The 20,011-nt window shown below is 40.3% G+C and overlaps 1 protein-coding gene and 1 long non-coding RNA gene across 30 annotated transcripts; one reads left to right on the top strand and one right to left on the bottom strand.

Moving 5' to 3' along the window:
• The first annotated feature begins 834 nt into the window (after positions 1-834).
• LOC135088951 (uncharacterized) lies at positions 835-19,519 on the top strand. Of its 19 annotated transcripts, none has more exons than XR_010261249.1 (7): positions 3,729-4,052; positions 4,789-4,912; positions 5,312-5,520; positions 6,332-6,505; positions 7,748-7,853; positions 8,420-8,579; positions 19,075-19,519. XR_010261249.1 is itself a non-coding variant. In XM_063984044.1 (5 exons), the coding sequence occupies exons 2-4, from the start codon at positions 4,793-4,795 to the stop codon at positions 8,577-8,579; spliced, it is 489 nt and encodes a 162-aa protein (XP_063840114.1). In that variant the 5' UTR covers positions 868-1,241; positions 4,789-4,792; the 3' UTR covers positions 9,144-9,499. The 19 variants fall into 19 exon arrangements, 5 of the variants coding, with proteins under 5 accessions (XP_063840114.1, XP_063840112.1, XP_063840115.1 ...); XR_010261250.1 differs by lacking the exon at positions 19,075-19,519 and adding an exon at positions 17,589-17,605; XR_010261252.1 differs by lacking the exon at positions 19,075-19,519 and adding an exon at positions 9,144-9,499 and having other exon boundaries at positions 7,753-7,853.
• On the bottom strand, positions 9,300-17,228 carry LOC135088959 (uncharacterized). 11 transcript variants are annotated; one of them, XR_010261329.1, is made up of 7 exons: positions 16,956-17,228; positions 14,278-14,363; positions 13,097-13,220; positions 12,287-12,528; positions 10,857-10,962; positions 10,329-10,402; positions 9,300-9,314 (listed from the first exon to the last, which is right to left on the bottom strand). It is a non-coding gene; the product is annotated as an uncharacterized LOC135088959 (long non-coding RNA). The 11 variants fall into 11 exon arrangements; XR_010261327.1 differs by lacking the exons at positions 9,300-9,314; positions 10,329-10,402 and adding an exon at positions 10,599-10,648; XR_010261322.1 differs by lacking the exons at positions 9,300-9,314; positions 10,329-10,402 and adding an exon at positions 10,599-10,636.
• Positions 19,520-20,011: the final 492 nt, after the last annotated feature.

Here is a 20,011-nt window from a genome sequence, read left to right as displayed (position 1 = left end):
AACGTTTCCCTAAGGGCGTTACATCACTGTGTGTGTGTTCTATATCTCTAGGGCGGAATCTTTCAAGAGAGAGAGAGAGAGAGATGAGGAAACAAGGAAGATAATGAAAAATAAATAAAAAAGAAAGAATAATGATGATAACAACAACAACAATAAAAGGAGGTCAGTTTTTTTTTTTTTTTTATGGGAAACTTATGTGAATTGAAATACGCCTAAATGTTTACGTTCGTGAAAGAAAACGGAGGTCAGTTTTTCTTATTTTTATGGGATACTTATGTGAATTGAAATACGCCCAAATGTTTACGTTCTTGAGAGAAAACGGAGGTCAGTTTTTTATTTTTATGGGTTACTTATGTGAATTGAAATACGCTCAGTTATTTGTACATCACTGCTTCACAGACATCTCCAGCACGTGTTCCCTTTGAGTAGCACCAAACCCACCAACACCCACACATTGGTAAGCCTTCTAAGCACATACTAGTTTACATTGGCGCAGATATATTAAAAAGATTAATCACAAAAGACTAATTAAAAACATATATTCATTCCATGCAGGTGGGCTCTCCTTGACACACAGAGAAAGGCTGGTAATTCTCTGTTGTTCATTAGCTACAGTATGGGAGCCTCTGTTATACTTCGATATCTCTGTGAAGTATTGTTGTTTTTTTAACGTCAAATGGTAAATACTTAATAGTGATAAGCTGAAATATAACACAGTATTAAGCCAAGCCTTCAATTCACACAAGCTTTTCAATTATTTCACATTACGCCACACAAGGGACGAGACATTGCAGTGCAAGGCCCGCCAGGACCAGTTTGAATTTGGCGCTTCAATCAGTAATGTCTAGATACTTTGACAATTACAGTTATAATGGCCTGAGATTTATTTTTACGCGCTTATAATTTTTTACATTTAATTTTCTATTAGTTTAGTATAATATAAAAGAAGTTGGTGCTTGTTATTGAAAGGTAAAAGTGTCTTGTGGATAGTTTTGCTTGCGTATTGTGCGGAGCAGGCTGGGAGGGACGACACAGTACCAGACGTCAGACACAAGGCACTATGTTTAAAGGGTGCCATAAACTGCTGCTTTATTTAACGTATTTTCGCAGAACAAGACAGTGACAGGGGCCGTGGTGGCTGCCTGCGTGTGCTGGTGCAAGCTTGGTGCCTGCCGGGAGGTGCCTGCAGTGCCACCAAGGCTAATATTGGTAAGAAACCTGCCCACCACTTGTCCAGCCAGGTAATTTGCACAGTCTGATGTAATAGGCGGTAACTATGATAGTGTTGTTACATGTCACCCACAACAACAACACAGGGCTGTCAGGTCAGTGGTTAACCTTACTGTTTATTAATTGTTAAGCCTCGTATTTCATGTTTTTGCACCTCGTTAGGAATATATTGATGTGACTCAGCATTCCACGGTGCCACAAGCGCTCCAAGCCTCCACCACAAAACTCTTACTAATTAACCATGACAGGAATTATAAAGACGTAAAAAAAATAAACTTTACTAATGTTATCAGCTGAGGTGGAGGCAGCCTTCCCCATTTGTCCGCCAATATCTGCTTCATTTCTCACTTATTGTAAGCCTAACACGTCACTAAGTGGAGCCCCATGACTAGGCTTTCATATCCGCTAGCTAGATATATCCGCCATTGCCTCATTTAGTTACGATGGAAAAATAACAGGCAAAATAGCGGCCGTTCTCTCCACTGTCAAGGGCCGCCATGATGCCTGGCTACCTCTGCCAACCTGATTCATCCTGTGGGTTTCAAAATTTTTTTGGTATTTTTCTTAACTTCTTTATTCTGCTCGTATAGCATGTTTTTATGGTTTATAAAAATAATTATTTGCTTTAGAAGTGTTTTCGTTGCTTGTGTTGAGTTGTGTTCAATTTTGTGTTGCTTTATGAAAATGTGGGGAGTTTTTTTGGCAGTATTTTGACAAACTTGTTTTTTTATTTCACGCTCTAATTACGTCTTTTGTGTTTCTAAAAATTGCTTATGATTTTAAAAATGTTTTTTCGTTCCTGTTGAGAGAAATAAGTGGACTTTAAAAATGGTTTATAGTCCTGTTAAAAGTTGTTATTACTACACTTTTTATGTTATTGTCTCTCTATTTCAGCTTGTAACTAACTTTTCATTGCTTGAAAAAATAGTTCGTATGTTTTAAAGTGTTTTATCTTGTTGTTGAGTGAAAATGGGTGGAATTTTCAGTGGTTTTTAATCGTATTTAGGTTCCAACACTTGTTTTTTACACAATTTCGGTTTTATTTGTTTACTTCTTGTTCCAGGTAACTTTTGATGGTGTAAGATGATAGTTCAGATTTTTTAAAAATTTTTACGTTCCTGAAAATTCAAATGTGGGGGACTTTTCAATGATTTAAATGGGGCCGAATATTTCAACACTTTTTCCATATTTCATTTGGATATTTTTTAAATACTACTCAGGCTGGAGCTGTTTTAATATTGTGAATATTAGTTTAAGTATTTGTCAAGTCAGAATATATAAGGCATTCCAGCCTAGCTCCATTTTTTCGAGGGGTCAATTTCGAAATGAAATCCGTTACGGTACGTAAAATTGCCGTGACGTCACGGCCGCCATCATGGACCCGGGACCTTGATCGGCTCCGCTGTCTCCTCGGTAATATTTATCGTATTTTGCAGTGTTTTCCTGGTGTTTCCACGTCTTTCTAGACTCAGACGTGTAGATAAGAGTAGAATGAGTAAGAAAATAAGAGAAATAGAGGAGGAAGATGAAGGGAGAAGGAATAGAGGAGGTGGTAAAACAGAAAAATGCTAAGAAAACAATATTTAGGTTAATTTTCCCTGCTGCCCTGTCTGTCTTTGTAGTATTTGTCTTCCTTGACAGTGCTTTCAGTGTATTTGGCGTGTTTAGGGGGTGTTGGAGTGTGTCTGGAGGTGTTTAGGGGGTGTTGGAGTGTGTGTTTTAGGGATTTGGTGATGTTTGAGTCAATATTTAGCGTTCCTGGTGTGTTTTGGGGTGTCTTAGGCTTGTTTAAGAGTGCTTTAAGTGTGCTTTGGACTGTTTTCAATGTTTTGAGATGTTTCAAGTGTATTTTGGGATGTTATGGATGAGTTTGGGTGTGTTTTGTGTGGATACGGGTGAGTTGTGTCTGCGTTTGTGGGTATTTTTGGGTATTTTAGGTCAGTCTGGGTGTGTTTTGGGGTGTTTTAAGTGTGTTTTGGGCCGTTTTCAGCGTTTTGGGATGTTTTAAGTGTGTTTTGGGATGTTATGGATGAGTTTGAGTGTGTTTTGGGTTGGTACGGTGTGTTTTGGATGCGTTTTAAGTCAATTTGGGTGAGTTTTCGAGTATTTTAAGTGTGTTTGGGGATATTTTGGTGCTTTTTCGATGTGTTTAGGATGTTTTTTGTGCGTTTAGGAATGTTCTGGGTATGTTTAAGGTGTTTTAAGGTGTTTTAGTGTGATTGGACTTGCTTTTGAGGTGTTTTGGTTATGTTATAGGCATGATGCAGGTAAGAATGGGGTCTTTGAGGGTAGAAGTGGTGTGCTTGAGGTAAAATAAAAGATTCTGGAGTGTTTTTGAGAGGGGCTCTGATAGTAGAAGCGTGTCAGGGGTGTTATAGCGTATGTTGTGATATATGAAACTACTAGATGCAAGTGTGTGACCACCACCACCACCACCACCACCAGCACAGTGGAAAAAAGGTTAGAGACAAGCGGGGAAAGTTGAAAAGTGAATAATTAAACGCTTGCTGTCTTTTATTATCTTGAGTATAAAATGGTTATATGACAATCTCTCTCTCTCTCTCTCTCTCTCTCTCTCTCTCTCTCTCTCTCTCTCTCTCTCTCTCTCTCTCTCTCTCTCTCTCTCTCTCTCTCTCTCTCTCTCTCTCTCTCTCTCTCAGCTTTGGATTAGTAACCCCGTTGACAGAAGTGACACCCGCGTTTTCTCTTCTCAGATGTAAACAAAGCGGTAGATTCCTTCCAGCTGGTGATAAAACTTCCTCTCGCTCTCCCTCACTCTCCCCACGTCACGGAAGTAGTGATATAAAGCACACGAGGAGGAAGTGAGAGGATATATATAATGCTGTGTGTGTGTGTGTGTAAAGAAGAAAATGTTATATCTACGTGTTTAAAAGTTTCCTATATTTAAGTCAAAAGAGGCTGGCTGGCTGGCTGATGCTGCTGCTGTTGTGGATTTAATTGCTCGTCTATGTTCCTTTGTGCTGTGAGGGAAAGTGTGTGTGTGTGTGTGTGTGTGTGTGTGTGTGTGTGTGTGTGAAGGAAGAAAGGGTTGGTGTTTAGGGGTCTGGGATGAGAAAACGAGTGATTTGTTTTGTAGCCTTCAGAAAAAAAATATTAAAGTTTTTACAGTGGGAAAATTTTGGTGGTGAGGGAGAATATGACTAAAATATTACCTCAAATTTAACCTAACGTGGTGGAGCTTCACACTCCTCAGCTGCTCCTAACCAAACCAAGCCTAACCCAAAGAAGCCTGTCTGTCTGTCTGGTGCTTCCTCCTCCCCAAGACTGGCTATCTCGTGTCTTAATCCCAAGCTAGCCTAACCAAACTTTATCTAACCTAGCCAAACCTTACTTAAGCAAGGCTAACCTAGCCAAACCTTACCTAACCTAACCTAACCTCACCTAAAGAAGCCTAGCCAAACCTAACATAGCCTCACCTAACCTCACCTAACTTAACGAAGCATAGCCAAACCTAACCTAACCTAGCCTAACCAAACCTAATCTAACCTACATCCTCTTCCCACAGCCCCATTTAACCTAACCTAACGTAACTTTCAGAGCAATGGCAACACTCCGATCCGGCAAGCAGGTTGGCGGCAGCGATGGCGGTGGCAGCGGCAGCGGTGGTGAGGTGGACGGCAGGGACAGAGGGGCAGTACAGGCTGCGGACATCAAAGAGAAGGTGAGCAGGGTGTTGTGTTGGTGTGTGTTGCTAAGCTGAGATGTAAAGTGTTTGGTTGTCAACACGCTGCAATATTTGTCACTCAAGGCTCATGCAACACTGCCTCCATGCACAAGTGTGTCGGGAAAGTGATTTAAAGTCGTAAAAAATGTTGTTTTACTTTATTTATTTATTTATTTTGTTTTATTTTTTGTATATATAGGAGGGACACTGGTCAAAGGCAACTAAATACAATAAGAAAAATATACTGAGAAAAAAATAAAAGATAAAAAAGACCTCACTTAACCTAACCTAACATATGCTAACTTAACCTAACCTAACCTAACCTAACCTAACTTAACCTAACCTAACTTAACCTAACCTAACCTAACATAACCTAACCTAACCTAACACCCACAGAGGAACGCGCGGACAAGCAAGGTGGTATTCAGCAGTCTGATCCTGGACCTGCTCGGCTTCACAGTGGTGGTGCCTCTGTCTTCTGCTCTCCTCGTCTGTTACTCCAAGCACGACTCCAGCGGCTTGTATTCCTCTCTGCTCTCCTGTGTTACTTATTACCAGCATATCATCAGCGTTCCTGCGAGGTTCCACTCTGTCTTGTTTTGGTGGTATGTGGGTGTGTTGTGTTTTGTATTGGTTTAAATATTTTTAGCTTGTTTTTATTATTATTTTTTCAATTTTTTTATCCTATTATCTATTTATTTATTTTTTGTTTGTTTGTTTGTTTACAGGGTGTGTGTTTTTGTTTGTGTTCCTGCTGTTCAATATTGCAGCTTGTTTTCTTTATTATTGTTATTTTGTGTTTTATTCTATTTCAGTGTTCTGAGGGAGTCTTCAGGTGTTTTTGGGGTGTTTTGGGGTGTTTTTGGAGTGTTTTGGGGTGTTTTTGGTGTGTTGTGAAGTGTTTTGATGTGTTCTGGGGTGGTTAAGGGGTGTTTTGAAGTGTTTTGTGGTGTTGTGGAGGTGTTTTGGGATTTTTGGTGTGTTTTAAAGTGTTTTGGGATGTTTTTGGAATGTTTTGATGTGTTTTGAGATGTTTAGGATTATTTTTGGAGTATTTTGGTGTGTTTTTGGAGTGTTTTGGGATGTGTTTGTAGTGTTTTGGGGTGTTTTGGGGTATTTTGAAGGTGTTTTGGTGTGTTTTTGGAGTGTTTTGGGGTATTTTGGGATGTTTTGGTGTGTTTTGGGTTATTTTGAGAGTGTTTTGGTGTGTTTTTGGAGTGTTTCTGGGTGTTTTGGAGTATTTTGAGGGTGTTTAAAGGTGTTGTGGTAGTTTAAAATATATTGTTAGTTTACTTTTTTTAACTTTTTATTTTCTTATGCATTATTTTATTTCTTATTTATATTGTGGTGTGTTGTCGGTGTGTCCTAACCTAACCTAACCAGCCTACCCTCTCCTAACCTCCCCTCAACCCACAGGCACTGATTGGTGTTACATTCAGCATAGGCTTCACCGTCGGGCACACTGTGGGGGCTGCGTTTTCCCGCTGGGGAAGTACTGGGTGGTTCGCGGCCTCGGCTGTCTACGCACGCACTCTCACTGTGGCTAACATAATATTCTTTGCTGTCTTCTTCCAGGAATCGCTGCCTGAGGTGTGTGTGTGTGTGTGTGTGTGTGTCTCTCATTTATTTTTTTTATTATGTATATTTTTTTTTGTTTTTGTATAATTTTTGCTTATTTTTTTTTTTTCCTTTCATTTTTTCTTTCTTTGCTTATTTTGTAATTTGTTTGTATTTCCTTGTGTCTCTGAATGTTGTTAAAGAGAGGTGCATTGTGAGTAAAGCATCATTTTCTCTTTCCTCATTTCTTTACTTTTCCCTCTTATTCCTTCCTTTCTGTCATCCTTTCTATTCATTACAAACCCTTTCTCTCATTTTCCTTACCATAAACCATCAAAACATCTTAACAATCTCATTTAAATCACTTTTCTTTTCATTATCATCTGTTTGTTTACATTCTCTTGCTTTCTTTCACTTATTAATTCATTACACTCCTGTTTGTGTGTTTAGGAATGTTTTGAGATATTTTGGGGTGTTTTGGAGGTGTTTTGGGGTGTTTTTTCAAGTGTTTTGAGGTAAATTGTCTGTTTTTGGGTATATTTGTCTGTTTTTGTCTGTTTTTTGGGTATTATTGGGGTTTTGGAGGTGTTTTGGGGGTGTTTTTGCAAGTGTTTTGAGGTAAATTGTCTTTTTTGGGTATTTTTTGGGTTTTGGAGATGTTTTGGGGGTGTTTTTGCAAGTGTTTTGAGGTAAATTGTCTTTTTTGGGTATTATTGGGGTTTTGGAGGTGTTTTTTCAAGTGTTTTGAGGTAAATTGTCTTTTTTTGGGTATTATTGGGGTTTTGGAGGTGTTTTGGGGGTGTTTTTTCAAGTGTTTTGAGGTAAATTGTCTGTTTTTGGGTGTTTAATGGTGTTTTGGGAGTGTTTTGCAAGTTTTTGAGGTAAATAGTGTGTTTTGGGGTGTTTAATGGTGTTTTGAGAGTGTTTTGCAAGTGTTTTGAGGTAAATAGTGTGTTTTGGGGTGTTTAATTTTGTTTTGGGAGTGTTTTGCAAGTGTTTTGAGGTAAATAGTTTGTTTTGGGGTGTTTAATGGTGTCTTGGTGGTGTTTCAGGGTTATATAGGGGTGTTTGGGGGTGATCTAGGGTAAGTAGTGTTATCAAGGCTGTAGTGGAAGTTACTGTGGGTTTTCAAAGGGTGTTTCCATGGTGATTCACTTGTATTTTATCCCTTGTACAGTAAAACTCCCTTTCCCTGAGTTGGCAACACTGTTTGTTTACGTTCGCTGTTGTCTCGTCGTGTGTGAGTCAGATTTGTGTCTTGTTCTTCCACCGCAGGGCAGAAGGAGGAGGGACATCGGTGCCAGTTTGACCGAGGCTTGGGAGGTGATCAATCCTAGGGCTCTGTTCTCCGTCAGCTGTGTCAAGGGCCTGGGCAGAGAAGGTGTGTGTGTGTGTGTTTGTATGTTCAGTATTGTGTGTTTGTTCGTGTTTGTAGTATTGTGTGTGTGTGTGTGTGTGTGTGTGTGTGTGTGTGTGTGTGTGTGTACTAGCAAATATTCCCTTATGTTTACTCCTGAAACACACACACACACACACACACACACACACACACACACACACACACACACACACACACACCACCTCCCGTTCCTCCTCCTCCTCCTCCTCTCCCTTCATTCATACACACACACACACACACACACACACACACACACACACACACACACACACACACACACACACACACACACACACACACCACCTCCCGTTCCTCCTCCTCCTCCTCCTCTCCCTTCATTCATACACACACACACACACACACACACACACACACACACACACACACACACACACACACACACACACACACACACACTACCTCCCGTTCCTCCTCCTCCTCCTCTCCCTTCATTCATAAACATCTGTCTTTCTCTCTCTCTCTGTAGAACGCATGAAATTAATACAACTTAGCCGAGTTTACTTCCTCTACCTGTTCCTGTATTCCAGCCTGGAGTTAACGCTGATCTTCGCGACCCACCACAAGCATAGTTATGACTCGTTGGCGCAGGACCGCAAGTTTTCCTTCCTGGGCCTGGTCATGGCAATTACACAGAGAGGGTTTATGCGAAGTGTTAAGACTGGAACTGAAAAAGCAACTGCCAATTAGGTATGGTGTGTTCTGGGGTGTGTGTGTGTGTGTGTGTGTGTGTGTGTGTGTGTGTTGGAGAGGGTTTGTGTGTGTGTGTGGCCGGGAAAGGGTTGCCTGTGTGTGTGTGTTTTCAAGGGTGTTTTCATGGTTCGAGTTTAACAGGGTGTAGTGGAAGTTACTGAGGTTTTCAAGGGTGTTTTTCATGGTTCTTGTTTAACAGGGTGTAGTGGAAGTTACTGGGGTTTTCAAGGGTGTTTTCATGGTTTTTGTTTAACAGGGTGTAGTGGAAGTTACTAGGGTTTTCAAGGGTGTTTTCATGGTTCTAGTCTAACAGGCTGTAGTGCAAGTTACTGGGGTTTTCAAGGATGTTTTCATGGTTCTAGTTTAATGGGCTGTAGTGGAAGTTACTGAGGTTTACAAAGTATATTTTCAAATCTATATTTTTACTGTGTAGAATTACAATATAAAACAACAGGATTTATCAGTAACAGTTTAAGTAACAATTAGTTTAAGATCATATTATTTTCTTTTCCTTGCATTTAATCATTGTATGCCTGTATCTAATTCATGTTGGTTTCACAGGCACACACCTACATTGTGATGCAGCTCCTTGGAGGTGGAGAGCTGGCTGCCTCAGAGGATCAGGAAACACGAGAGGTTCACAGAGGCTCGCCTCGGGCTTCGGTCGTCGTGAGGAACCTGGTGTCAGCAGTTCACTACGTGCACAGGAAAAGCATCAGTGTTCACGGAGACCTAAAGCCAGACAGGGGTGAAAAGGGTTGGTGTTGAGGATAGACAGAAAAGAAAAGAAAGGAAAGGTAAAAAAAGGAAGTTTTTTTGCATTGATTTTCCATCTGCTTATTTTAAAGAATTTATTGCATGGAATATTATTGATCTCCATCATTTGTATGGCCTTTATAATAAAAAGTATGAATTTATTCCATTCAGATATTATCCTTCTCCGAGGCCATTCTAATCTAAACATCTTTTCACGGAATCTCTTGTTCAAGGATTCTTCTGAAGATTCAGTTATTAAGATTGTGGATTTTGGGTTTGCACATTTGATGCCTGACAAGGAAAAGGATGGCAGCACGAAGACACCGTGCTTCACTGTTCACTATGCAGCGCCAGAAGTGTTGCTGCAAGCTGTGCAGAAGGGAGCAAATGGTACCGCTTGAACATTCATGCACTGGTTGAGTATCTTGTGTGTAATTTTATGATGAAAGGTTTTTAATGCAGGGACAGTTGTTTATAGGCATGTTTACATTATTTTTAGTGTACAACCATCCAAAAGGCATTTAGCTCAGTGTTACTGCAACAACCACACAGTACTGAATGTAGGGTTTCCTGTTTCATTAGAGATTTCTCTGCAGTGGTGTTTTCAATACAAGGAGTGTTTTCTATAGTTATTTTCTTTATTTTGAGGGCTTGCTATAATATCCTGCACAACTCTAAAAATACATCAAATTAACCTCCCACCAAAGCACAATACAGACACTTCCATTGGCTGTAACATTACTGCTAATACTGCAACATTCTTCCTGAGGGGAGCCACACACATTAACAATAATAACACATGTTACAAAAAACTACACCAAACATATTAAGCTCAACATTTTTGTATAATAATTTTTAGAAACATGAATGACCAAAAATGGTTCTAGGATAAAAGAGGAAAAAAATGACAGAACACTACAGCATAACAGTACAAATGGCAGGTGTGTCTCTTTTCTCTTATTCCTTATTTGCAAGGATTAAAGCTGTTACCTTAGAGATCACAAGAAGTGGGACGGTACAGTTTGCTAAGCTGCCGGTACACGTAGGATGGTGCAGTACCTCGACTGAAATAAAAGAGATTTAAATGGTCAGCAGCCATTATTTAAAGCTAAGTGCAAGATAAACAGGGTACAGTAAAATCCCTCTTATCCGGCATCAACGGGACCGCCTTCAGGGGCGTTATTCTGTTGTGGTGTCTGGTGGCACGGACCGGGCGAGGCGCATCGGGCGGCAGCATGTTTCTGAGACGCGGATGATGCAGTAGTCCCCTTCCAAACTTCTCCAGAGCCTCTCGGTGCCTGGTGGATATTCTGGACAGACTCAGGGTGTGTGTGTGTGTGTGTGTGTGTGTGTGTGTGTGTGTGTGTGTGTGTGTGTGTGTGTGTTTGTGTTTCAGGAGTAAACATAAGGGAATATTTGCTAGTACACACACACACACACACACACACACACACACACACAATACTACAAACACGAACAAACACACAATACTGAACATACAAACACACACACACACACCTTCTCTGCCCAGGCCCTTGACACAGCTGACGGAGAACAGAGCCCTAGGATTGATCACCTCCCAAGCCTCGGTCAAACTGGCACCGATGTCCCTCCTCCTTCTGCCCTGCAGTGGAAGAACAAGACACAAATCTGACTCACACACGACGAGACAACAGCGAACGTAAACAAACAGTGTTGCCAACTCAGGGAAAGGGAGTTTTACTGTACAAGGGATAAAATACAAGTGAATCACCATGGAAACACCCTTTGAAAACCCACAGTAACTTCCACTACAGCCTTGATAACACTACTTACCCTAGATCACCCCCAAACACCCCTATATAACCCTGAAACACCACCAAGACACCATTAAACACCCCAAAACAAACTATTTACCTCAAAACACTTGCAAAACACTCCCAAAACAAAATTAAACACCCCAAAACACACTATTTACCTCAAAACACTTGCAAAACACTCTCAAAACACCATTAAACACCCCAAAACACACTATTTACCTCAAAAACTTGCAAAACACTCCAAAAACACCATTAAACATCCAAAAACAGACAATTTACCTCAAAACACTTGAAAAAACACCCCCAAAACACCTCCAAAACCCCAATAATACCCAAAAAAAGACAATTTACCTCAAAACACTTGAAAAAACACCTCCAAAACCCCAATAATACCCAAAAAAGACAATTTACCTCAAAACACTTGCAAAATCACCCCCAAAACATCTCCAAAACCCAAAAAATACCCAAAAAAGACAATTTACCTCAAAACACATGCAAAAACACCCCCAAAACACCTCCAAAACCCCAATAATACCCAAAAAACAGACAAAAACAGACAAATATACCCAAAAACAGACACTTTACCTCAAAACACTTGAAAAAACACCCCAAAACACCTCCAAAACACCCCAAAATATCTCAAAACATTCCTAAACACACAAACAGGAGTGTAATGAATTAATAAGTGAAAGAAAGCAAGAGAATGTAAACAAACAGATGATAATGAAAAGAAAAGTGATTTAAATGAGATTGTTAAGATGTTTTGATGGTTTATGGTAAGGAAAATGAGAGAAAGGGTTTGTAATGAATAGAAAGGGTTTGTAATGATGACAGAAAGGAAGGAATAAGAGGAAAAAGTAAAGAAATGAGGAAAGGAAAGAGAAAATGATGCTTTACTCACAATGCACCTCTCTTTAACAACATTCAGAGACACAAGGAAATACAAACAAATTACAAAATAAGCAAAGAAAGAAAAAATGAAAGGAAAAAAAAAATAAGCAAAAATTATACAAAAACAAAAAAAATATACATAATAAAAAAAATAAATGAGACACACACACACACACACACACACACACACACACACACACACACACACACACACACACACGCACACACACACACACAAACACACACACACACACACACCTCAGGCAGCGATTCCTGGAAGAAGACAGCAAAGAATATTATGTTAGCCACAGTGAGAGTGCGTGCGTAGACAGCCGAGGCCGCGAATAAGTCACACAGGAGAGCTGAGAGGAATACAAGCCGCTGGTGTTGTGCTTGGAGTAACAGTCGAGGAGAGCAGAAGACACGGGCAGCACCACCTTCAAGCCTAGCAGGTCCAGGATCAGACTGCCGAATAACACCTTGCTTGTCCGTGCGTTCCTCTGTGGGTGTTAGGTTAGGTTAGGTTACGTTAGGTTAAGTGAGGTTAGGTTATGTTAGGTTAAGTGAGGTTTGGTTAAGTGAGGTTAGGTTAGGTTAAGTTACGTTAGGTTAGGTTAAGTGAGGTTAAGTGAGGTTACGTTAAGTTAAGTTAGGTTAGGTTAGGTTAAAATAGGTTAGGTTAAAAGAGGTTAGGTTAAGTTAGGTTAGGTTAGGTTAAGTTAAGTTAGGTTAAGTTATGTTAGGTTAAAAGAGGTTAGGCTAAGTTATGTTACGTTAAGTTAGCTTATGTTAGGTTAGGTTAGGTTAAGTGAGGTCTTTTTTATCTTTTATTTTTTCTCAGTATTTTTTTCTTATTGTACTTAGTTCCCTTTGACCAGTGTCCCTCCTATATATACAAAAAATAAAACAAAATAAATAAATAAATAAATAAAGTAAAACAAGAACATTTTTACGACTTTAAATCATTTTCCCGACACACTTGTGCATGGAGGCAGTGTTGCACGAGTGTTGAGTGACAAATATTGCATCTCAGCTTAGCAACACACACCAACACAACACCCTGCTCACCTTCTCCTTGATGTCCGCAGCCTGTACTGCCCCTCTGTCCCTGCCGTCCACCTCACCACCACTGCCGCCGCCACCGCCATCGCTGCCGCCAACTTGCTTGCCGGATCAGAGGGTTGCCGTTGCTCTGAAAGTTACATTAGGTTTGGTTAAGTGGGGCCGTGGGAAGAGGATGTAGGTTAGGTTAGGTTTGGTTAGGCTAGGTTATGTTAGGTTTGGATAGGTTTCTTTAGGTTAGGTTAGGTTAGGTAAGGCTTGGCTAGGTTAGGCTTGCTTAGGTAAGGTTTGGCTAGGTTAGGTTAGGTTAGGTAAGGCTTGGCTAGGTTAGGCTTGCTTAGGTAAGGTTTGGCTAGGTTAGGTTAGGTTAGGTAAGGCTTGGCTAGGTTAGGCTTGCTTAGGTAAGGTTTGGCTAGGTTAGAATTGCTTAGGTTAGGTTAGGTAAAGTTTGGTTAGGCCAGCTTGGGATTAAGACACGAGATAGCCAGTCTTTGGGAGGAGGAAGCACCAGACACAAGTTAGGGTAGGCTTCTTTGGGTTAGGCTTGGTTTGATTAGGGTCAGCTGAGGAGTGTGAAGCTCCACCACGTTAGGTTAAATTTGAGGTAATATTTTAGTCATTTTCTCTCTCACCACCAAAATTTTCCCACTGTGTAAACTTTGTTAATATTTTTTATCTGAAGGCTACAAAACACATCACTCGCTTTCCATCCCAGACCCCTAAACACCACCCCTTTCTTCCTTCCTTAGCATCAGCCAGCCAGCCTCTTTGGACTTAAATGAAGGAAACTTTTAAACACGTAGATATAATATAACATTTTCTTCTTCACACACACACACACACACACACACACACACACACACACACTGCTTCCGTGACGTGGGAGAGTGAGGAAGAGAGAGAAAGAGTTTTATCACCAGCTAGAAGGAAATTACCGCTTTGTTTACATCTGACAAGAGAAAACGCGGCTGTCACTTCTGTCAACGGGTAACTAATACAAAGCTGAGAGAGAGAGAGAGAGAGAGAGAGAGAGAGAGAGAGAGAGAGAGAGAGAGAGAGAGAGAGAGAGAGAGAGAGAGAGAGAGAGAGAGAGAGAGAGAGAGAGATTGTCATATAACCATTTTATACTCAAGATAATAAAAGACAGCAAGCGTTTAATTATTAATTTTCCAACTTTCTTCGCTTGCCTAAACTTTCTTCCACACTGCTGGTGGTGATGGTGGTGGTGGTGGTGGTCTTCCTGCTTCCCTATTTCGTCCCTCTACATTTGTATCTTAAAAGAAAAAAAGATCGTATTACTGAATCAACACCAATGAACACTTAACCTTACCTAACCTAAAGTGTACCTCTGTTTTTACCCTCTACCCATCACTACAACCTCCAGTACCTTCCCCTGCTAGGACTCCAACACCACAACACCTCGTACAGACCCAGACATCCCACACACGTGCATCTAGAAGCTTCATACATCACAACACACGCTATAACACCCCTGACACGCTTCTACTATCACAGTCCCCCCTTAAACACTCCAGAACCTTTTATTTTACCTCCAGCACACCACTTCTACCCTCAAAGACCCAGTACTTATCTGCAACATGCCTATAACATAGCCAAAACACCTCAAAAGCAACTCCAACCACACTAAAACACCTTAAAACACCTTAAACACTCTTAAACGCACAAAAAACACCCTAAACACATCGAAAGTGCACCAAAATATCCCCAAACACACTTAAAATACTCCAAAACTCACCCAAATGGACTTAAAACGCATCCAAAACACACCGTACCTACCCAAAAAACACTCAAACTCATCCACAACATCCCAAAACACACTTAAAACATCGCAAAACACTGAAAACGGCCCAAAACACACTTAAAACACCCCAAAACACCCAGACTGACATAAAATACCCACAAACGCACCCAAAATTCCCCGGTATCCACACAAAACACACCTAAACTCGTCCATAACATCCTAAAATACACTTGAAACATCACAAAACATTGAAAACAGTCCAAAACACACTTAAAGCACTCCTAAACAAGCCTAAGACACCCCAAAACACACCAGGAACGCTAAATATTGACTCAAACATCACCAAATCCCTAAAACACACACTTCAACACCCTTTCAACACCTCCAGACACACTGCAACACTCCCTAAACACCTCCAGACACACTCCAACACCTCTTAAACACACCAAATACACTGGAAGCACTGTCAGGGAAGACAAATACTACCAAGACAGACAGGGCAGCAGGGAAAATTAAGCTAAATATTGTTTTCTTAGCATTTTTCTGTTTTACCACCTCCTCTATTCCTTCTCCCTTCATCTTCCTCCTCTATTTCTCTTATTTTCTTACTCATTCTAGTCTTATCTACACGTCTGAGTCTAGAAAGACATGGAAACACCAGGAAAACACTGCAAAATACGATAAATATTACCGAGGAGACAGCGGAGCCGATCAAGGTCCCTGGTCCATGATGGCGGCCGTGACGTCACGGCAATTTTACGTACCGTAACGGATTTCATTTCGAAATTGACCCCTCGAAAAAATGGAGCTAGGCTGGAATGCCTTATATATTCTGACTTGATAAATACTTAAACAAATATCCACAATATTAAAACAGCTCTAGCCTGAGTAGTATTTAAAAAATATCCAAATTAAATATGGAAAAAGTGTTGAAATATTCGGCACAATTTAAATCATTGAAAAGTCCACAACATTTGAATTTTTAGGAACGTAAAAAATTTTAAAAAATCTGAACTATCATCTTACACCATCAAAAGTGACCTGGAACAAGAAGTAAACAAATAAAACCGAAATTGTGTAAAAACCAAGTGTTGAACCTAAATACGATTAAAAACCACTGAAAAGTCCACCTATTTTGACTCAACAACAAGATAAAACACTTTAAAACATACAAACAATTTTTTCAAGCAATGAAAAGTTAGTTACAAGCTCAAATAGAGAGACAATAACACAAAAAGTGTTGTAATAACAACTTTTAACAGGACCATAAAACATTTTTAAAGTCCACTTATTTCTCTCAACAGGAACCAAAAAACATTTTAAAAATCATAAGCAATTTTTAGAAATACAAAAGACGTAGTTAGAACGTGAAATAAAAAATCAAGTTTGTCAAAATACTGCTAAAAAAACACCCCGCATTTTCGGCAAGCAACACAAAATTGAACACAACTCAACACAAGCCACGAAAATACTTCTAAAGCAAATAATTATTTTTATAAACCATAAAAAACATGCTATACCAGCAGAATAAAGAAGTTAAGAAAAAAATAAAAAAATATTGGAACCCACAGGTTGAAGCAGGTTGGCAGAGGTAGCCAGGCATCATGGCGGCCCTTGTCAGTGGAGAGAACGGCCGCTATTTTGCCTGTTATTCTTCCATCGTAACTAAATGAGGCAATGGCAGATATATCTAGCTAGCGGATATGAAAGCCTAGTTATGTGGCTCCACTTAGTGACGTGTTAGGCTTACAATAAGTGAGAAATGAAGCAGATATTGGCGGACAAATGAGGAAGGCTGCCTCCACCTCGGCTGATAACATTAGTTAAGTGTATTTTTTTGACGTCTTTATAATTCCTGTCATGGTTAATTAGTAAGAGTTTTGTGGTGGAGGCTTGGAGCGCTTGTGGCACCGTGGAATGCTGAGTCACATCAATATATTCTTAACGAGGTGCAAAAACATGAAATACGAGGCTTAACAATAAATAAACAGTAAGATTAACCACTGACCTGACAGCCCTGTGTTGTTGTGGGTGACACGTACCGCCTATTACATCAGACTGTGCAAATTACCTGGCTGGACAAGTGGTGGGCGAGTTTCTTACCAATATTAGCCTTGGTGGCCCTGTAGGCACCTCCCGGCAGGCACCAAGCTTGAACCAGCACATCCAGGAAGCCACGCCCCTGTCACTGTCTTGTTCTGCGAAAATACATTAAATAACGCAGCAGTTTATGGCACCCTTGGAACAGAGTGCCTTGCTGTTGACGTCCGGTGCTGTGTCGTCCCACATTAAATAAAGCAGCAGTTTATGGCACCCTTTGAACACAATGCCTTTCCGTCTGGCGTGTCTGGCGTCTGGTACTGTGTCATCCCTCCCAGCCTGCTCCGCACAGTACGCACCCAAACACTTTTAGCTTTAAATAACAAGCACCAACTTCTTTTATATTGTACTAAACTAATAGAAAATTAAATATAAAGAATTATAAGCGTGTAAAAATAAATCTCAGGCCATTATAACTGTAATTGTCAAAGTATCTAGACGTTACTGATTGAAGCGCTAAATTCAAACTGGTCCTGGCGGGGCTTACGCTGCAATGTCTCGTCCCTTGTGTGGCGTAATGTGAAATCATTGAAAAACTTGTGTGAATTGAAGGCTTGGCTTAATACTGTGTTATATCTCAGCTTATCATTATTAAGTATTTACCATTTGACGTTAAAAAACAACAATACTTCACAGAGATATCCAAGTATAACAGAGGCTTCCATACTGTAGCTAATGATCAACAGAGAATTACCAGCCTTTCTCTGTGTGTCAAGGAGAGCCCTTAGGGAAACGTTCGTGTGCGTGTGTGTGTGTGTGGTATGGAAAGATATAATTGCTTAAGTACAGCCTCTCTCTCTCTCTCTCTCTCTCTCTCTCTCTCTCTCTCTCTCTCTCTCTCTACGTATTTTGCCTGTCTGCCCTCGTGTGTGTGTGTGTGTGTGTGTGTGTGTGTGTGTGTGTGTATCTCATTTATTTATTTAAGTTATTTTTCTTCTTCACGCAGATAGTAATTGACGAACACAACACACCACGTGGAGAGAAGCAAGGTGTGGAGTACCCAAGCCTCTCACAGTCCATGCTAGTAGACTCACCCTGCATGTGGAGATCTCCCAAAATGCACGGAGGTTATTCCAGAGCTGCAGGACAGAGTACTTGAGGCCATTGGTGAACAGAAAGCTGAGGTTGAACAAAGGTAGAGTAAAGATTACACTGACATTTGGGACATTGACATTGTTTGTTACCAGTATTATATTGATTCCTTTTATTTCAGCCAAGAATTGATAGCTGCCCAAGGTGTAAGCAAGATTCACAATGATGAGGTCATTGTGACGTGTGCAATGTGTCCACTGGTCTTGGCCTTCCTGACCAAGGCAGCCACACAAAGGAAATTCCACGTTATTGTTGCCGAACGTGCCCCTAAATATGATGCAAGGTGTTTTATGCGTCTCTTTCACGTCATCGTGTCTGATGTGCACAATACATAACACAGGGACTGCCACATGTAGGGGTGATGGCTTCTTGCAGCTTCCTTTATTTTATTATGTTCTTATGTTCTCAATACATCTTTTACTTGTGCAGGGTCACCCAGTGGCAAAAGCTTTATGTACTGCTGGAATTGAGACAACATTAATTCAAGACTCTGCAGTGTTCCCCATCATGTCACGTGTCAACAAGGTCATCAAAGGTCATCGTTGGCACCGAGACGGTGGTGACCAACGGAGGCATTGAGACCTTTGTTGGTGCAGCCTCTCTTGCCTCACCACCAAAGTTTTATTCTGTTTCAGTAAGTTTTATTTGTTAGTCATTATCCTGATACCTCTTTCAGTGGGGCAGTATTTGAAACATATTTACTGTTGCAAATTGAACAGGGAAGGTATCACAAAAGTACATACCATTTTATTCTCACAGAAATTCTTGATTCCAGTTTTTGATACATTCCTTTTCCACATGTTTATTTCGTGTAGGTGGATATACATTCCTCGTGTTGAGTGTTGGATGGTCCTTTCTCAAACCTCAACCTGTTGTTGTCTCATGTGGAGCTAGATACTATCAGATCAGTACCATCAGATCAGTCGGCGGTCCCGTTGATGCCGGATAAGAGGGATTTTACTGTACCCTGTTTATCTTGCACTTAGCTTTAAATAATGGCTGCTGACCATTTAAATCTCTTTTATTTCAGTCGAGGTACTGCACCATCCTACGTGTACCGGCAGCTTAGCAAACTGTACCGTCCCACTTCTTGTGATCTCTAAGGTAACAGCTTTAATCCTTGCAAATAAGGAATAAGAGAAAAGAGACACACCTGCCATTTGTACTGTTATGCTGTAGTGTTCTGTCATTTTTTTCCTCTTTTATCCTAGAACCATTTTTGGTCATTCATGTTTCTAAAAATTATTATACAAAAATGTTGAGCTTAATATGTTTGGTGTAGTTTTTTGTAACATGTGTTATTATTGTTAATGTGTGTGGTTCCCCTCAGGAAGAATGTTGCAGTATTAGCAGTAATGTTACAGCCAATGGAAGTGTCTGTATTGTGCTTTGGTGGGAGGTTAATTTGATGTATTTTTAGAGTTGTGCAGGATATTATAGCAAGCCCTCAAAATAAAGAAAATAACTATAGAAAACACTCCTTGTATTGAAAACACCACTGCAGAGAAATCTCTAATGAAACAGGAAACCCTACATTCAGTACTGTGTGGTTGTTGCAGTAACACTGAGCTAAATGCCTTTTGGATGGTTGTACACTAAAAATAATGTAAAAATGCCTATAAACAACTGTCCCTGCATTAAAAACCTTTCATCATAAAATTACACACAAGATACTCAACCAGTGCATGAATGTTCAAGCGGTACCATTTGCTCCCTTCTGCACAGCTTGCAGCAACACTTCTGGCGCTGCATAGTGAACAGTGAAGCACGGTGTCTTCGTGCTGCCATCCTTTTCCTTGTCAGGCATCAAATGTGCAAACCCAAAATCCACAATCTTAATAACTGAATCTTCAGAAGAATCCTTGAACAAGAGATTCCGTGAAAAGATGTTTAGACACTAAAAATAATGTAAAAATGCCTATAAACAACTGTCCCTGCATTAAAAACCTTTCATCATAAAATTACAC

This window comes from Scylla paramamosain, chromosome 32 (assembly GCF_035594125.1).
Source record: "Scylla paramamosain isolate STU-SP2022 chromosome 32, ASM3559412v1, whole genome shotgun sequence".
Classification (NCBI taxonomy): Eukaryota; Metazoa; Arthropoda; class Malacostraca; order Decapoda; family Portunidae; genus Scylla; species Scylla paramamosain.
Note: the sequence above shows the minus strand (reverse complement) of the source record. Positions and strands in the feature narration are given on the sequence as shown.